At 33.1% G+C, this 14365-nt stretch overlaps 1 protein-coding gene across 1 annotated transcript in view; it reads left to right on the top strand.

Moving 5' to 3' along the window:
• Positions 1–14365, top strand: part of LOC128991282 (serum response factor homolog) — a 136606-nt gene that overhangs the window by 26193 nt on the left and 96048 nt on the right. Inside the window, exon 2 of the mRNA XM_054414034.1 lies at positions 9995–10246. Within this exon, the coding sequence (XP_054270009.1) occupies positions 9995–10246 (252 nt within the window). The remainder of the gene's footprint in view (positions 1–9994; positions 10247–14365) is intronic.

Genomic DNA, 14365 nt, shown 5'->3' on the forward strand with positions numbered 1-14365 from the left:
CTGAGAATAATTTTTGAAATACCACGCAGAACGACCAGCAAACCTTTTTTTAGCAAACACAGAATAATGACTCTACCGTGTATATTTATTTTTCAAAATTTGCTATTTGTTAAAGAAAATTTTTCATCATTCCCAAAACGTAATGAATTTCACAGTTATAATACTAGAACAAGTAACCACCTAGATATTCCGATAGTAAGATTATCAAAATCAACTAATAGCCACAAATTCCTCCAAATACAGCTCTTTAATAAGCTACCTGTATCGTTTCAAGAGCTTAGCTTTAATAAATTTAAAAATAAATTGGCTGTTTGGCTTCTTGACAGAAGTTTTTTTTTCAGTAAAAGAATTTTTAGAATACCAAATACCTAATATATAGTTCATTGTTTTTTCCCTTTTCAATTCCTGCTGTAACTTATTTTCTTTCAACACAATTGACCTAATCCATAGAAAGTTTGTATTTATTTTGACGTTGTCTATTGTACTTTTGTTTGTATTTAATGACAATAAAGATATTCTTATTCTTATTCTTATTCTTATTCTTACCAGAAATGCACAATCTATTATACAATACTTAATACTTTAATACTTTTTAATAAAATTCATACATAATTAAGAATTTTATAAAACAATATTGTGTATAGAGAGAGAGGTGTTTGATATATCATTATTTTACCAAACTCATAAATTTTCCCCCAAAAATTTCCCTCCGTAAACCATGGAAATGTCCAATTAATTACAACCTTCGTGTAGAGCTTAACAGTTTGAAGCATCGTTGCACGGTTAATGGTTACGGACAAAATTCCAAAAACTACAGATTGGAACAACAATTGTAGTTTGGAACTACTTGTAGATTGTAGTTTGGAACTACTTGTAGATTGTAGTTTGGAACTACTTGTAGATTGTAGTTTGGAACTACAAATGTACATTTAAATTTTTTCTAAGCTAATCTTATGGAGGAAAGTGAACGTTGTAATTTGCTTCTTTATGTAAATACTAGCTGCTGTACCCGTTCTTCGCAACGGAAAAATGTACTTTACCTGATCCAAACACTTGTTAAGTAGATCGAATTTATAAACCAAAATCCACCATATCTTTTACAAAAAATTATGACCTACATTGTAATTGTCCTACTGTTTACTTAAATATATATCAATAACATAATTTTCATAACTTACGGTTATAGAATATTCTCATAATCATTGGCATAAATAAGCCTACCACATAGTTGTGGAAAATATTTTATTTTATTTGTTTGCATCAGCTGTCTGAAATTGTGAAATAAGCGTTTAGCAGTTCTAAATGTTTACATTGAAATGTCAACGCGAAGGTAATCAAGGATTGTGAATTTTCTCATGCTTTCATAATTAAAATTTACTTTTAAAAACCTCACCCCAAAACTTTGGCTATTTAAGGGGCGTAGCCCGAGAGGAACTCAGGGAAGTGAATAGTTCTATGACATTCCTAGGTATGTAGACAATCAATTCTTTGGGCTGTATCGGTTTAGTGTTTTAGTCGTGGCAGTTGGACAGACAGACACCACCTCAATTTCATAATACAGTAGTATAGATAAACGATAAATAGATAGATAGATATATTTACTGTAGATGGATAGATTATCATTTAATTTGCATCTTTATTTCACATCCTACTATGCTTTGATAAAAATAATTTACCTTCCCCGTAGCGGCAAACCTAATTACTCGTTAAATCTGTTGTTATTTAAATAGGGAATAAATCATATACTCAATGCAATGAAAGTTTTTTTGTTAATGACCCTTTTTCACACGTCCATAGTAGTAAATAATGTTGACAACTATGAATGATAAAAAAAATGTTAATATCAAACACAGAGTGTACCTATTTTAGCGTTACTAAAAGTTCGTGTTCGAAAACTGCACTTTAAAATGGCTTTTTCTGTTATTTTATGTAAACATTACAATTTGTTTTCATTCAAAATTGGACCAATATTTCACATGAAATGTGCATATCTATTTCACCTGGGACGGGTGGTGTCGTCCTGTAATCCAGCTACTAGGAGGTCACGAATTGTGGATATTTATAGGAATGCACTGTGGATGCGAAGCTCCTTTGTGTGGATTAACGTCCGCACTAGTGAGTACTACGACTATCCGCAGTACTATCCTGATAATTAGACCAATTAGTAAATTACAAGGAAAAACATGTGGTTCGGATTCCACTATAAACTGTAGGTCCCTTAGTTGCCATTAGCTGTATAGGCTTTTAATTAACAGCTGTGTCTAAGGAACATGTCGGCCTTAGTCACTAACAAGACTACAAGATCGCGCCACTCATCCTACACTCATCCTTCACTCATATTTGGGTTAAAATACGCACATAGTGGCGTCCCCATCTTAAATAATTGATAATTGATAAAAAATTGTACCAGTGTCTTTGACAATAGAAGAGTTCAACAGCATTGAAAAGCGAGTCTCGTATTCAGTTATAAAGCCAAAGCAGCGTCTCAGAAGTCTACCTCAGAAACGAATCCATTTGCTCGACTGTCTTGTCTCTATTTTTACAAAACTTCTCAGTCGGAGTTCTCGGTTCTATAAATACCGACCCTTTTACAGCTCTGACGCCGCAGTTGGTCTTTATGAACTCGGGTTGTATTACACGTTTAATTATGTGCACTCTGGGAATCGTTGTCTTTACGGGGTTAATTTATCTTAGAATTATATTAGTAATGTACAATTATGGGCTACTAATTTAGAAACTGCTACCAGGTTTGGCAATTGAATTTAATACGCAAACTTTTTGGTGTTTCTGCACGGATGATGGGAATAAGAGGGGAAAATACAATGGGAAGTGAGTTAAAATGGTCTAATTGGTCGATAATCCCTCATCTTGTATTATTAGTGCTATGGAAAACATCAATAAAATACAATAAAACCTCGATAACTAGTCTCCCATTAGGATTATGAAATAAGACTTGTTATGAAGGTTGACCTTTTATTGAGGTTTGCAATAAATTACATGTAGTTAATGGTAATAGGTATACTTGTCATCGAGGGCCTTTTTTATTGAAGTACTACAGTCTCAATATTTCCAGTAAATACTACCAAATCTCCAGTCGTTCATAGGTTTTGGTCAAAATGGGTTCAAAATAAAAAGGAAACTTAAGGTTAGACCACCGAAAATTAAAATAACTTTGATTCAATCCTTACCTAGTCTTGCTGCAATGAGAAACACTCCAAAGAGATGTGTACCGGTAGCGAATTTCCCATGTAGGTAACAAGCTACACAAGAATTATTGCTAGTCTCATTGTACTGTACTTTTTTTGTTAGTCGTCCCCAGAGGCCAAAAGCACATATGTTTAAATTCATTTTAATGTGTGTCTGTGTTCATAATGTGTTCGTTAGCACGAAGCACGATAACTCTAAAAATGATCCGATTCCGATTAAATTTGGTACAAACGTGTAAACCTACATTTGAACAAGTTTACGAACTAACTTTTTAATTCCCGTGTTAATCTTATGGAGAATAAGTAAAATATTGTAGTGGCTTGTTTATGGATGACTTCATCTATGCTTGTAGCATCAAACCTGTTCACTGCAGTTCTAATGCAATTTTAATGGTTGTTTTAAACAAACATAATCTTCGAAATGTAAAAGGGTATTGCATCATTCGTTTTTCCTCGGAAAAAAGTTTTGAACACTACCAAAATGCGCATTTTAATCACGAGGCTTTCCTCGTGTTACCTTTTACCTTCCGCCGTGAACTTTAACCAGAAGAAACTGGATTTTTAATGTAAAAAAATTTAAACAACACTTAATATGAAACATTCAATTTAGTGTTACTTTAACATAACAAAACGGCCGCAGAGCGCTGTAGAATAGCGACCATATTTTTAATGCCCGTAGATCCAAAGCGCCGTAGCAACTTATGCATTTTTATGAAAATTACTTTAAAAACTTGCATAGTACAACCACGTGTGTGTCGTTCCATACCGTTTCGCACGTGGTCGCCGCGGCAAGGCGGGAGCCATCAGCTGATGGAAGGACAGGTGGTGCGGCCATATGGCGCGTGACCCCCTGACCTCCAGAACACTTCCTGCACTGTCTCGTGACAGGTCAAGAGCCGCCGGCACACGTGGTACCGACCAACCCGACGTAGCGACTGTGGGGTGTCGATTTGGAAACGGAAAATTGTCGTCGAAAGGAAGCAAGATCGTTTGGGGATGGGTTGACTTATATAATTGCTGTTTCCAGTCGTCACCGTGGACTTAAGGCTAGGGCCACACTTGGCGACTTTGTCGCGGCGACTTTTTTTCCTGCGACTTTGTCGCGACGACAAAGTCGCTGGGGGTGGCCACAATAGGCGACCATTTCAACCTTTCAGTTTACTTTTTTACTATACTAGTAAATAGGGTTTTGAGATGTTGTATTGTATTTTCAAAATGTTTCATTGATTATGGAAATAAGTTAGGATCTATGGCCGTTTTTGTATGTTTTTTGACCACCTTAGAATAAATCGATGTTTTTACTATTAATTGCAGTACCATAAGATTTAAGTGAATCATCTACACATTAAATCATATCGTTATAGTATTTTCATACGTGCACCGGCGCGGCACCTCTTTATATTTCGTACTAGGTCACGTAATAGTTTTTATCCATTTGCTTGCAACAAAAGAAATACAATTTGTATTACTAAATTGATGTGTTAAACTATGTTTTGAAAACCAATATGGACGTCTACGTCGTGAAATCGCAGTTTAATACTTGCTATTGCTATTTATTTTATATCTAAATACCCCCGCCGCAACAAACCTGCAAGCGAATTTACATTTGTTTGGCTAGATTTCCACTAAAATATTCACTTTAAACTTGTTGGATTTATTTCCTATTTAAATAAGATGAATTTAAATCAATGCTTAGGTTTACTGTGACAAATAAGGTAACCTAATGAGGTGTGCTTGTTAATTTAAATTTTGATGGCTTAGTATGAAATTTAAAATATTTATTAAAATATTGTTATAGTTTATGAAAATATATCCATAAACAAGCAAACTAAAACAGTTTATTCTTCATCAATATGGGCATTTTAAATTTACAATTGTTTAAATTATCTCCGTAACCGTTAGGTTTACAACAACGCTTCAATTAACAAAATCATTTTTTTAGCTCAGTTTGGAAGGAAAAGTGTGAAATTTATTTTTAAGGGTCGAAAAGAAGAAAAAACAATTTTATACCCCATTAAAGCCCCCATTCCCATGGTCCGATCATTTTGATTTGCGAGCACGTTTGAATTAACGTTGGTTTTAACATTTGTTCCGAATCCCACTTAAATATCATCATTTTTGCTCAAGTTATCGCGCTAATTGGCACATAGACCTAAATGTATACACTATATATGTAAATACATACATATGTACTTATATATACGTATACATGAATTTAAACTGTGGGTGTTTTTGCCTCTGGAGACCTCAAAACGAAAAATCAAATCGGTACCGGGCTCAGGTCTTACCATGCAACCTAAGGTAATAGCTTATTCCATATAGCGAAAATTCGCTATAAGGAAGAGAAAACAAATTAATTCCCTAAAACTATCGTTTATGGATGGCGTATTTTAATTTATAAATTTTTAGTAATATTTTGGATGAACAAATCTTTGGCGAGCTATTGACATTGAAGACGACACACAGCATTTGAAAAATACACGAGGTTTTGGATTCCTGTTATACCAGAAGAGTTAAATCTCATATATTCTACAGCACACATGTCAACACTTATTTTGTCGATGACAATATTGGTATTTTAAAAGCATATTTACCATTTAACAAATCCAGTCCAAAACTGTACAATATAGATATGAAAATAGAGCAGCAAAGGGTGTGTGAGCGAGCGACTTGTCGCCTAGTATGGCCGGTGCCATAAGATAACATGGGGAGCGTATTTGTCGCCGAGACCGAAAAACGCTCCCGGTCGCGTTTGTTTTTCTGTCGCCAGTGGACGCAGGTCGCGAGTCGCTTAGTGTGGCCGCCTCCATTTAATTTAATGCAACGCACTTTCATTGATTGACGCAGCGACTTTGTCGCCGCGACAAAGTCGCCAAGTGTGGCCCTAGCCTAAATAATCTTACCTGGATGAATATATATTCCTTTGTTTTTTTAAGGTAAGGACTTGTCAGAGTGGGTGTAGCAAATGTTTTGGGGGGTTCGGCCAATATTTAAAATATGTGAGAAGTAAATAGTGTCATGAGACGTAGCTTTCAGTGTTTTGCCAAACGATATTGTCTTAAAGATAGTTAGGATAGGAGTTTTATTGTTTTAGTTCTGTTCCTGGATTGTAACTTACTGAATTATTTTATCCTCGTCTGATAAAGTGAAATTTAAATACTCCATAAAAAACTCAACAAGTTGAGCACAAATGACTCCGACACAGTAGGAACACGTTACTCAAGACACTTTTTTTATTTAGGCCTATTTCATTGAATGGGGGTCAATTGGTTTAATGGACATTATAATAGATTAAACATAATCCCTCAAAGACTTGTCTTCAATTTGAAAGTCAGTTTTGTCCGGTTTATGAAGAGGGGTTGCTGTTTATTGTTTGTTTCTTGTTGATTATTCATGGGGTAAAAATAAGGGATTTTTTGGCCGGGGTATTTTTTGTTTATCCAGGACTTTTATTGTAAGCTAGTCTACAAAACCTTAAGTGGTTAATCATAACATTACGTTAGTTTAGCAATTGCTTGTCTTTCAGTATTCCAACATAGTTTTGGGTATATATTAGTTCCAAGTTTTACTGAATTGTAATCTGTGGTACCTGATCTGGAGGAATAACTTAATCAAATATGGCCTGTTATCTATTATTATGTAATACAGTTTAGCATGAATGATAATACTTCTTGTACACATACACTATATGAAAACAGAGAGTTCTACCCAGGTAGGGGTTTCATGTAAAAGCCCCAACGTGTATTTTGTCATAGGTAAATGAGCCTCATTTTATTTAAATGAAGTTAGCCTGAGACATTTGCTTAGGGATTAAATTGAATCCCACTTATAAACTGTAAATAGACGGTTGGTTATTTAAGATCTGAGATAGTTCTTTTGGTATTTTGCATATGCTAAATAGGCTACAAAGTTATATAGCCTTGAGTTTCATGAACATTTCAAATTGTCATCTTTCTTTCACTGTGTTTGAGGTAGATTTACATTATGTCATAATGTGATATTGTGTATTCAGCATCGAGGGTCAAACACAAAATGCAAGAAAGTTCGATTTTTGAGCTGGTCCTTCAAATAGCACACTCACCCTATAAGGTTGAGTTTGGTTATTTTGAGTGCTAAGCCAACTTTAACAGATGAGTTACAGTCGACATCGGAAGTAATGTTTTTTAACTTCAGCAAATTATTTTTTCATATCATCAAGTTCTTAACAACAGTTTATAACAAAAGTTTAGTGATAGTGTTTGTGTCATTCATATGATTTGCTTTTTTCGATTGAAAATCAATACTTAAATAAGTTATGTTACCTTTTTAACCGACTTCCCCACTACCAACAAAAGGAGGAGGTTCTCAATTTGTTTGTGGCGATGTTTTTTTTTTCTATGTATGTTCACCAATTTCTCTGCGATTCTTTTACCGATCAGTGTGGTTCCACCATCAAAATAACCAGGAGAGTTTCTATTTGGTACCTTATATATTATGTTTAAGTATAATATTTGTTTCGGTGAAAAATTCGGAAAACCTTAAATATTCAACATTTATTTTGTTTACATTTGTGCAGAGAAGGCAATAAATAATAATAACATTCCTACAGCTGTTAGTTGAAACCATTTAAATGAAGCTACAGACAATTCTTCTTGAAACAGTTGCTTCATATTGATCAATAAACTATTTCTTGCCATGGAGCCTAAATGAATTACATTGAGAAAAATGCATTTTGTTTTGGTTACTATAAAAAATGTATTTTAACGTTTGACCTGATTTGTGTATACAGTAATTCTGTTTTTAGTATTGAATATTCTGACTTACAAAAACATATATGTTTCAGTGAATAGCTGTATGATATTGACAAATAAAGGTGTATTGTGAAAACCAAAGCATTCGCAAAACAGGTCTTAATATAAATCAAATACAATTATTCCTTACACGACCTAAGAAGTATGACAGTGCATAATCGTCAATTGTCTTAAAAGTGTTAAATATTTTAATTACTAAACATGCATTTGCAGATGTGGAATGTTTATTGATATTATCTACCCAGTTACTATATCATATCAATACTATTATGCCTGCTTCGGAAAGTCCTAGAGGAAGATGATTTGCAATTTCGACTAGGCTATATCTTGATCAAACAAAACCCCCTACATGACTTACACCACTTTTAGCTGAACCAATCTTTCATATAATACATATTTTCCAAAGGTACTATACGAAAGGTACTATGGTGTTAACGACCAATTTTCCACTTTTGAGAGATTTTTTAGTGCTGGTAGCTGAGGAATAACTTTCATATTGCTCCAAAAGGCTTGAGACGTTACTGTATTTCTTTTTATAATGTAGAAGTACACCGATTGCAGGAAACGATGATGTCTGACATTTCAATGTATCTAGAGAAGACAATTAGTTTTTCATTAGGCCTAATGTAATGGACAACTCTTTCTTTCTTAAGGAATATCTAAAGATGTTTATTTTCATACCCATTGATTATGTAACCTGAACAGGTGACTCAAGCAGTTTCAAAATAATGATTGTTCTGTGGAACTTTTGATTGTTTCAAACAGTTTTGCTTATCAAAAATCCTCAAGTAATTAATATATAAAAAATTATACAGTCACTAAAAATCATGAAATAATTTATTTTTGTAAAAAAATACAACCGACTTCAAACGCTCTAAAAAGAATGAAATAATTTCAATAAAGTACACTTTTGTATTAGGCATGCTCACGTATTTCAAGTCGGCGCGGCTCAAACTGTAAATATGATTGAAATTAAATATTGTTTGTGTATTTTGAAAATCAATAAATTGTAGCTGGATAACATAAATATATAAAAACACAATGAACTGTTTTGTTTACATATTAGGAAATAATTTCTTGTATTTTATGTTTACTTCAGAATAAATGCATTATAAAAATAACACGCACAAATGTTCTATATGAATAGGAAAATAATTTAGTTTGATATTATGTAGGGAAAAGAAGCTAGTTTAGTATTAAAACGTTACTTTTCCAAGTTAGAAACATTTAAATGCGTTATAATCTTTTCAAAGATACTCGTTAATACAGTACCACTATAATGCCGATCTTTGATTACGGTGATAAAATAACACTTAACGCATAACTATGAAAAAGACATGCAGATTAACACCTTTAGTTATAGATAGTTACCTGAAATATGGACACCCTCTTTCAATTTTGTATCAAAAATCATCATAGAGCCGCGCCGACTTAAAATACGTGAGCTTGCCTAATACAAAAGTGTACTTTATTGAAATTATTTCATTCTTTTTAGAGCGTTTGAAGTCGGTTGTATTTTTTTACAAAAATAAATTATACTTCTGTCAATCCTTAGGTATATAGTTTTCTGACGATTTTAATTTCAAGGCTTAGGTTGCTTCATTATTACATTTTCTGTCTCCTCTATTGAAAACTTTGAGTTATTGTCATAAATAATAGATTTAAACGTCTCCTATATTGAAAACATGTAGGCTAATCGTCATATATAATGAACTTTCAAACGTGTTCGGCCGGTCAAAAAATTCCAGCTGTGGACAGATGCTGATGTGGTATCTGTGTGCTTAAATGTTTTGTTCATACTGTATGTGGGCTTGGTTATTATTTATAACAATAAAAAGAGTTCAACATAGAAAATGGGTTTGAAAATTATGCAACCAAAGCCTCTAAATGAAAAAGTCATTGGAACAACCATAAGAATTGAGAACAGTAAAAGTTAAGATGACCTATTTACTTTCAATATATGTTTTCTTGGTAGTTCATAATTTGTGTCTGTTGCAGGCGTACGAGCTGTCTACTCTGACAGGCACCCAGGTGATGCTACTGGTGGCCTCGGAGACAGGACACGTGTACACCTTCGCCACACGCAAGCTGCAGCCTATGATCACCTCCGAGGCTGGCAAGGCTCTGATCCAGACCTGCCTCAACTCTCCGGACCCTTGTCCTTCAGGAGGCTCCGGGGACCAACGCATGTCCGCCACCGGCTTCGAGGAGACCGAGCTCTCGTACAACATCGGCGACGAGGAACAGAAAGTAAGACAGTTGGTGTATCAAAATCCTCCCTCTCATGTGCAGCATTTCCAACAACACCATTCTCCCCACCACCAACACCACATGATGATTCCTCCCCATCCCCACGGACAGATCCCGTGCTCCAGTCCGGGACCTATGTTGAGCTCCGGGTATCAGCAGCAATGTCCCAGTCCGTATCCCACCTCTCATCCTCACATGCACTAGTACGCATCCACTCAGTGTCTACATCCAGATTCATGGTAGCCTCTAAATTGAATATTTTAGACTTTGTCTGATTACTTCATTGTAAATGTTCAGAAATATCGAGAAAATTAAGTGGTTTTTACAACAAAAACTTCATTTATTGGTACATTGAACCTCTTAACTGTCACTCTTTCAACTATTATTTGTACGATTATTCCACGCAGCCCTTTTAAAATAATTTAGTCCACGATAATACTGTAAATACAACCATTCTAGGTCTAGCCTATGTTTAATTCATTTGTGTTCTTTCTTTCCAAAACCATTGGAAATTTCCTAACCAACTATAGTCATTTATAAAGGAATTTCTGTTATCATAGTCCCAGTTCTATGGGTGACAGTTATTATAGGTTTTACAGTACGTTTTAAATTATGATACTGAAAAGTGTTTTTATCATATTTATAAAATAAGTTCTTTTTGATTTTTCCAAGTACACTGAGGATGAAACCACACTAAACGTAATTTAGTAAATTATAATTACTTTTTCTAATTTAAATCAAAAGTAAATTGTGTCTGAGACAAGTATATTAATGGCCTCTAGCCTCGAATACATCAGAAACTGTAATTAAAAGCAAAATGCAGTTCAATATTTGAAAGCATTATTCTGTTCATCACACTGTCATTGTGAAGTAACACAGCTAACAAAATTCCTAAACAAGTAGATTTAGTTTGAAGTAACACTTAGTAAAATTAACATTTTAACAAGTGTGCCGCCATGCTAGTCATACATTCAAGAGGTGATACATGAATCTGGATATTGTTTGGAACGGTTCAGTAACAGGAACTAATCTCTCGACCGTTCCTTCTCTCTCGGTTCTCGATACTCGACATTACTAGGTGCAGAAGTTTTACTTGTCTGTGATAAGAACGTAACAGCTCTCTGAATACTCACAGAGTATACTCGATATTCAAAATATAGCGTACTTAGACTGGTAAATAAATATTTATTTATTAGACGTAATTTTGTTAATATTTATTGAATCGTTTATTTATATAGTGATGTTTATATTTCCGCACTGAGTGGGTGTGTACAATTCTCCCCAGCATGTTTGCGTTGTATTTGCTGATGTTTGATGTATATTGTTCTCTGTATCCACAACTAGCTTTTGTGTTGGGTGTGAAAAGTGTAGTACTTATTGAAACTAAAGAAAAGTCATGACCATGACTCTTTATGGCCAAATAACACATTGAATTGCTTGTTAGCATATACATATATGCTATTAGTTTTTTTCTGGCTTTCAACAAATCTATTTTGCAATGATAACTGTATGTGCATCTTAGTCCTACTTATGTGTCCTTTTACTGAATTCTCGTGCTCTTAATATCATTGAAGCTGACAAGAAGAAACAAATTTAAATCTTAGCTTTAGTTCTTTCAAGTCTCTCTGGCATTAAACTTAAACAAGTCCAATAGAAAATATTTAATGAAAGTATTAGGATTTAAGCAAATACATAATTAAAGTATTACTAAAACACATTCAGAGTTTTTTTTTTAACTATCTCTGAAGTAAATTATCCAAGATCATCAAATGAACGCAAGTTCTAAAAAAATAATGATAAAATAATCTACATTCACAGTTTTACCTTGACCAAACATACCAGATAATATGCCCACTTTTGTTGAATACTAAGCTATTAAATAGAAAAGTTATAAATTTGTGAAATATACATTTTTTCTTCATGTCCTATATTTTTGCTACCGTATATAAAGTATAGGTTGTAAGTAGCTCTTTGGTAAATTTTGTTCGATTTAACATTAAATTTGAGTCTTTAAAATGTGTTGTTGGTGCTTAAAATAAAATTAAAAAACTACAATGCATGATTTTTCTTTGGTTCGTATTTTTAGTTTTTATTCAAAAGATTTACTTTGTGGTGTCATACCTTGTGCAGAAGCTGTTGTGGATACTTATAGCTGCGCAGGCCGCAGATTCTGTATGTCATATTCTGTATTGTGTTGTCCACTTGCCACCCGTCTTCTGTAAATATCTGTTCCATTCTGTGCCATAAGTTCATGTGTGCCATAATAACCATTGCATCATTATTTCTTATTCAATGTTTTCATTGCATTTTTTTTACTAAATTAAAATCTTTTTAGTATTGAATTTTTATTGAGGTTTAAGTATAAAAAAGATTTATATACGTTCAGCTTGAGACAAGCATTATATCATAGGTTTGTACCTTTTGATTAGTTGTGTCTGGAAAAATTGTTGTAGCAAATAATTTTTGTTGTTTTAAATTTTAATACTGTAACTTTTGCAAAGATAATTTTCATACATTTTCCACAGCTTTCAATTTAGCTTTTACAATATTTTCTCTACAATCCACTTTATCCATTGTACAATCCAAGTTCCTGCAGGCGGAGTTCTGAGGTGGCAAGTGTAAAATGTTGTATCTATGTACCATAGTAACGTAGCTTTAGTCTGGCGTTGTGCTATGTACAATTCCTCTCGTCTCGTCCAGATCTGCGACGCTAAATCAACTATGTTTTTATTACTAACTAATTGTTTTATAATAAATATAACTATTTTTACCTAATTCCAGTTTCTTCTAGCACCTGCTACTCTAGTTTTCATGCAATACTATACCAAGCATGCATTATGATGTTGATGGTTTCGACTTTTGTCGAAATGGTAGTTTTTGAATATTTTTAGTGTTTTGAAGATTTAGCTTATGCCTCTGTGTTGTGTGGCTTTTCAATGTTGTGGTAAAGTTTGAGATTTTGAATGCTATATAGTTTGAAAAGAGTGCTCAATCACATTATATATTTTTAAAAGAAAATAATAACCAACGCTGAAAAATCATCCCCTTTTGGGATAGAAATACTTGAAGATGATAACTTAAAATATATCTCCATGCATTCTTGACAATATTATTACAACAAATTAAGTTAATTCAATGGAGAATTAGTAGTTATCTGAATGGTAACACTAATACCAGTATGGTTCTTTAGAAGGTGGTTTAGATTCTAGAAGTGTTGTAGTTTAAGAAGTGATGCAGTGGTTGTTGATTGTTGTTAGAGAAGAAAGAAGAAAGAAGATTTTTGTCATCAATATCGTCTATAATGCCTCTTGAAATAATTAAATTAATTTTCTACAACAGTAGTTATTAAAAAATATATATATATATCTGCATAATATGTGCTGTGGTGCGGTGAAGGCTGTGTTTAAAGCCCCAGCAAAATAAATGCAGAATGAGTTGTCCATATAACATTAAAATACGCTCTGGAAACTAGTTATCACCATATTACCATTGACTATTGGATACTGAAGTTATATATGTTAATTGTTAAAGATATTACATACAGTTTTTTTAATGAAATGAATTTAACCAAGTGAAAATCAAAATATTATTTTGGAGAATATAATATGAACACTGCATAATATGATTAAAATTAAACTGTTCATTAAAAGTTTCATATGGAATATATTTGACAAATATTTAGCATAATTTGAAAGAGGAATGAATATAATGAAGTCTGCATTGATATGACATAAAATTTAACTCAAAATGTTGTTACTTTTCTTGATAATCTGATTAAGCTATTAGCAAGAAGGACAAATTAGTATATCTAGATTGAATAATTTTTGTGAGGTTGTTTGCTAACTTTTTGGTCTTGTCTAGGACATTGATATATAACTACATAGTTATATATCGAGGTCTAGGATTCATAGCAAAGCTTACACAGTACATAATCCTCGACTTATATGATATCCATTTAATGTAACAAAGTAATCTTTGACTGATTTTTAAATAATTTCAAAATCTTTCAAAACTTCAACTTAAAAGGCTTCAATTTTTTTAATTTAGTGGCTATTTTGAAGGTGTATTTTTCAATTTTATTTCAAATAAATTCCAATATGTTTTAAGTATTTTCGCCCT

This window comes from Macrosteles quadrilineatus, unplaced genomic scaffold, assembly GCF_028750875.1.
Source record: "Macrosteles quadrilineatus isolate MER2022 unplaced genomic scaffold, UCM_ALF_1.0 Scaffold_4__1_contigs__length_99947679, whole genome shotgun sequence".
NCBI lineage: Eukaryota > Metazoa > Arthropoda > Insecta > Hemiptera > Cicadellidae > Macrosteles > Macrosteles quadrilineatus.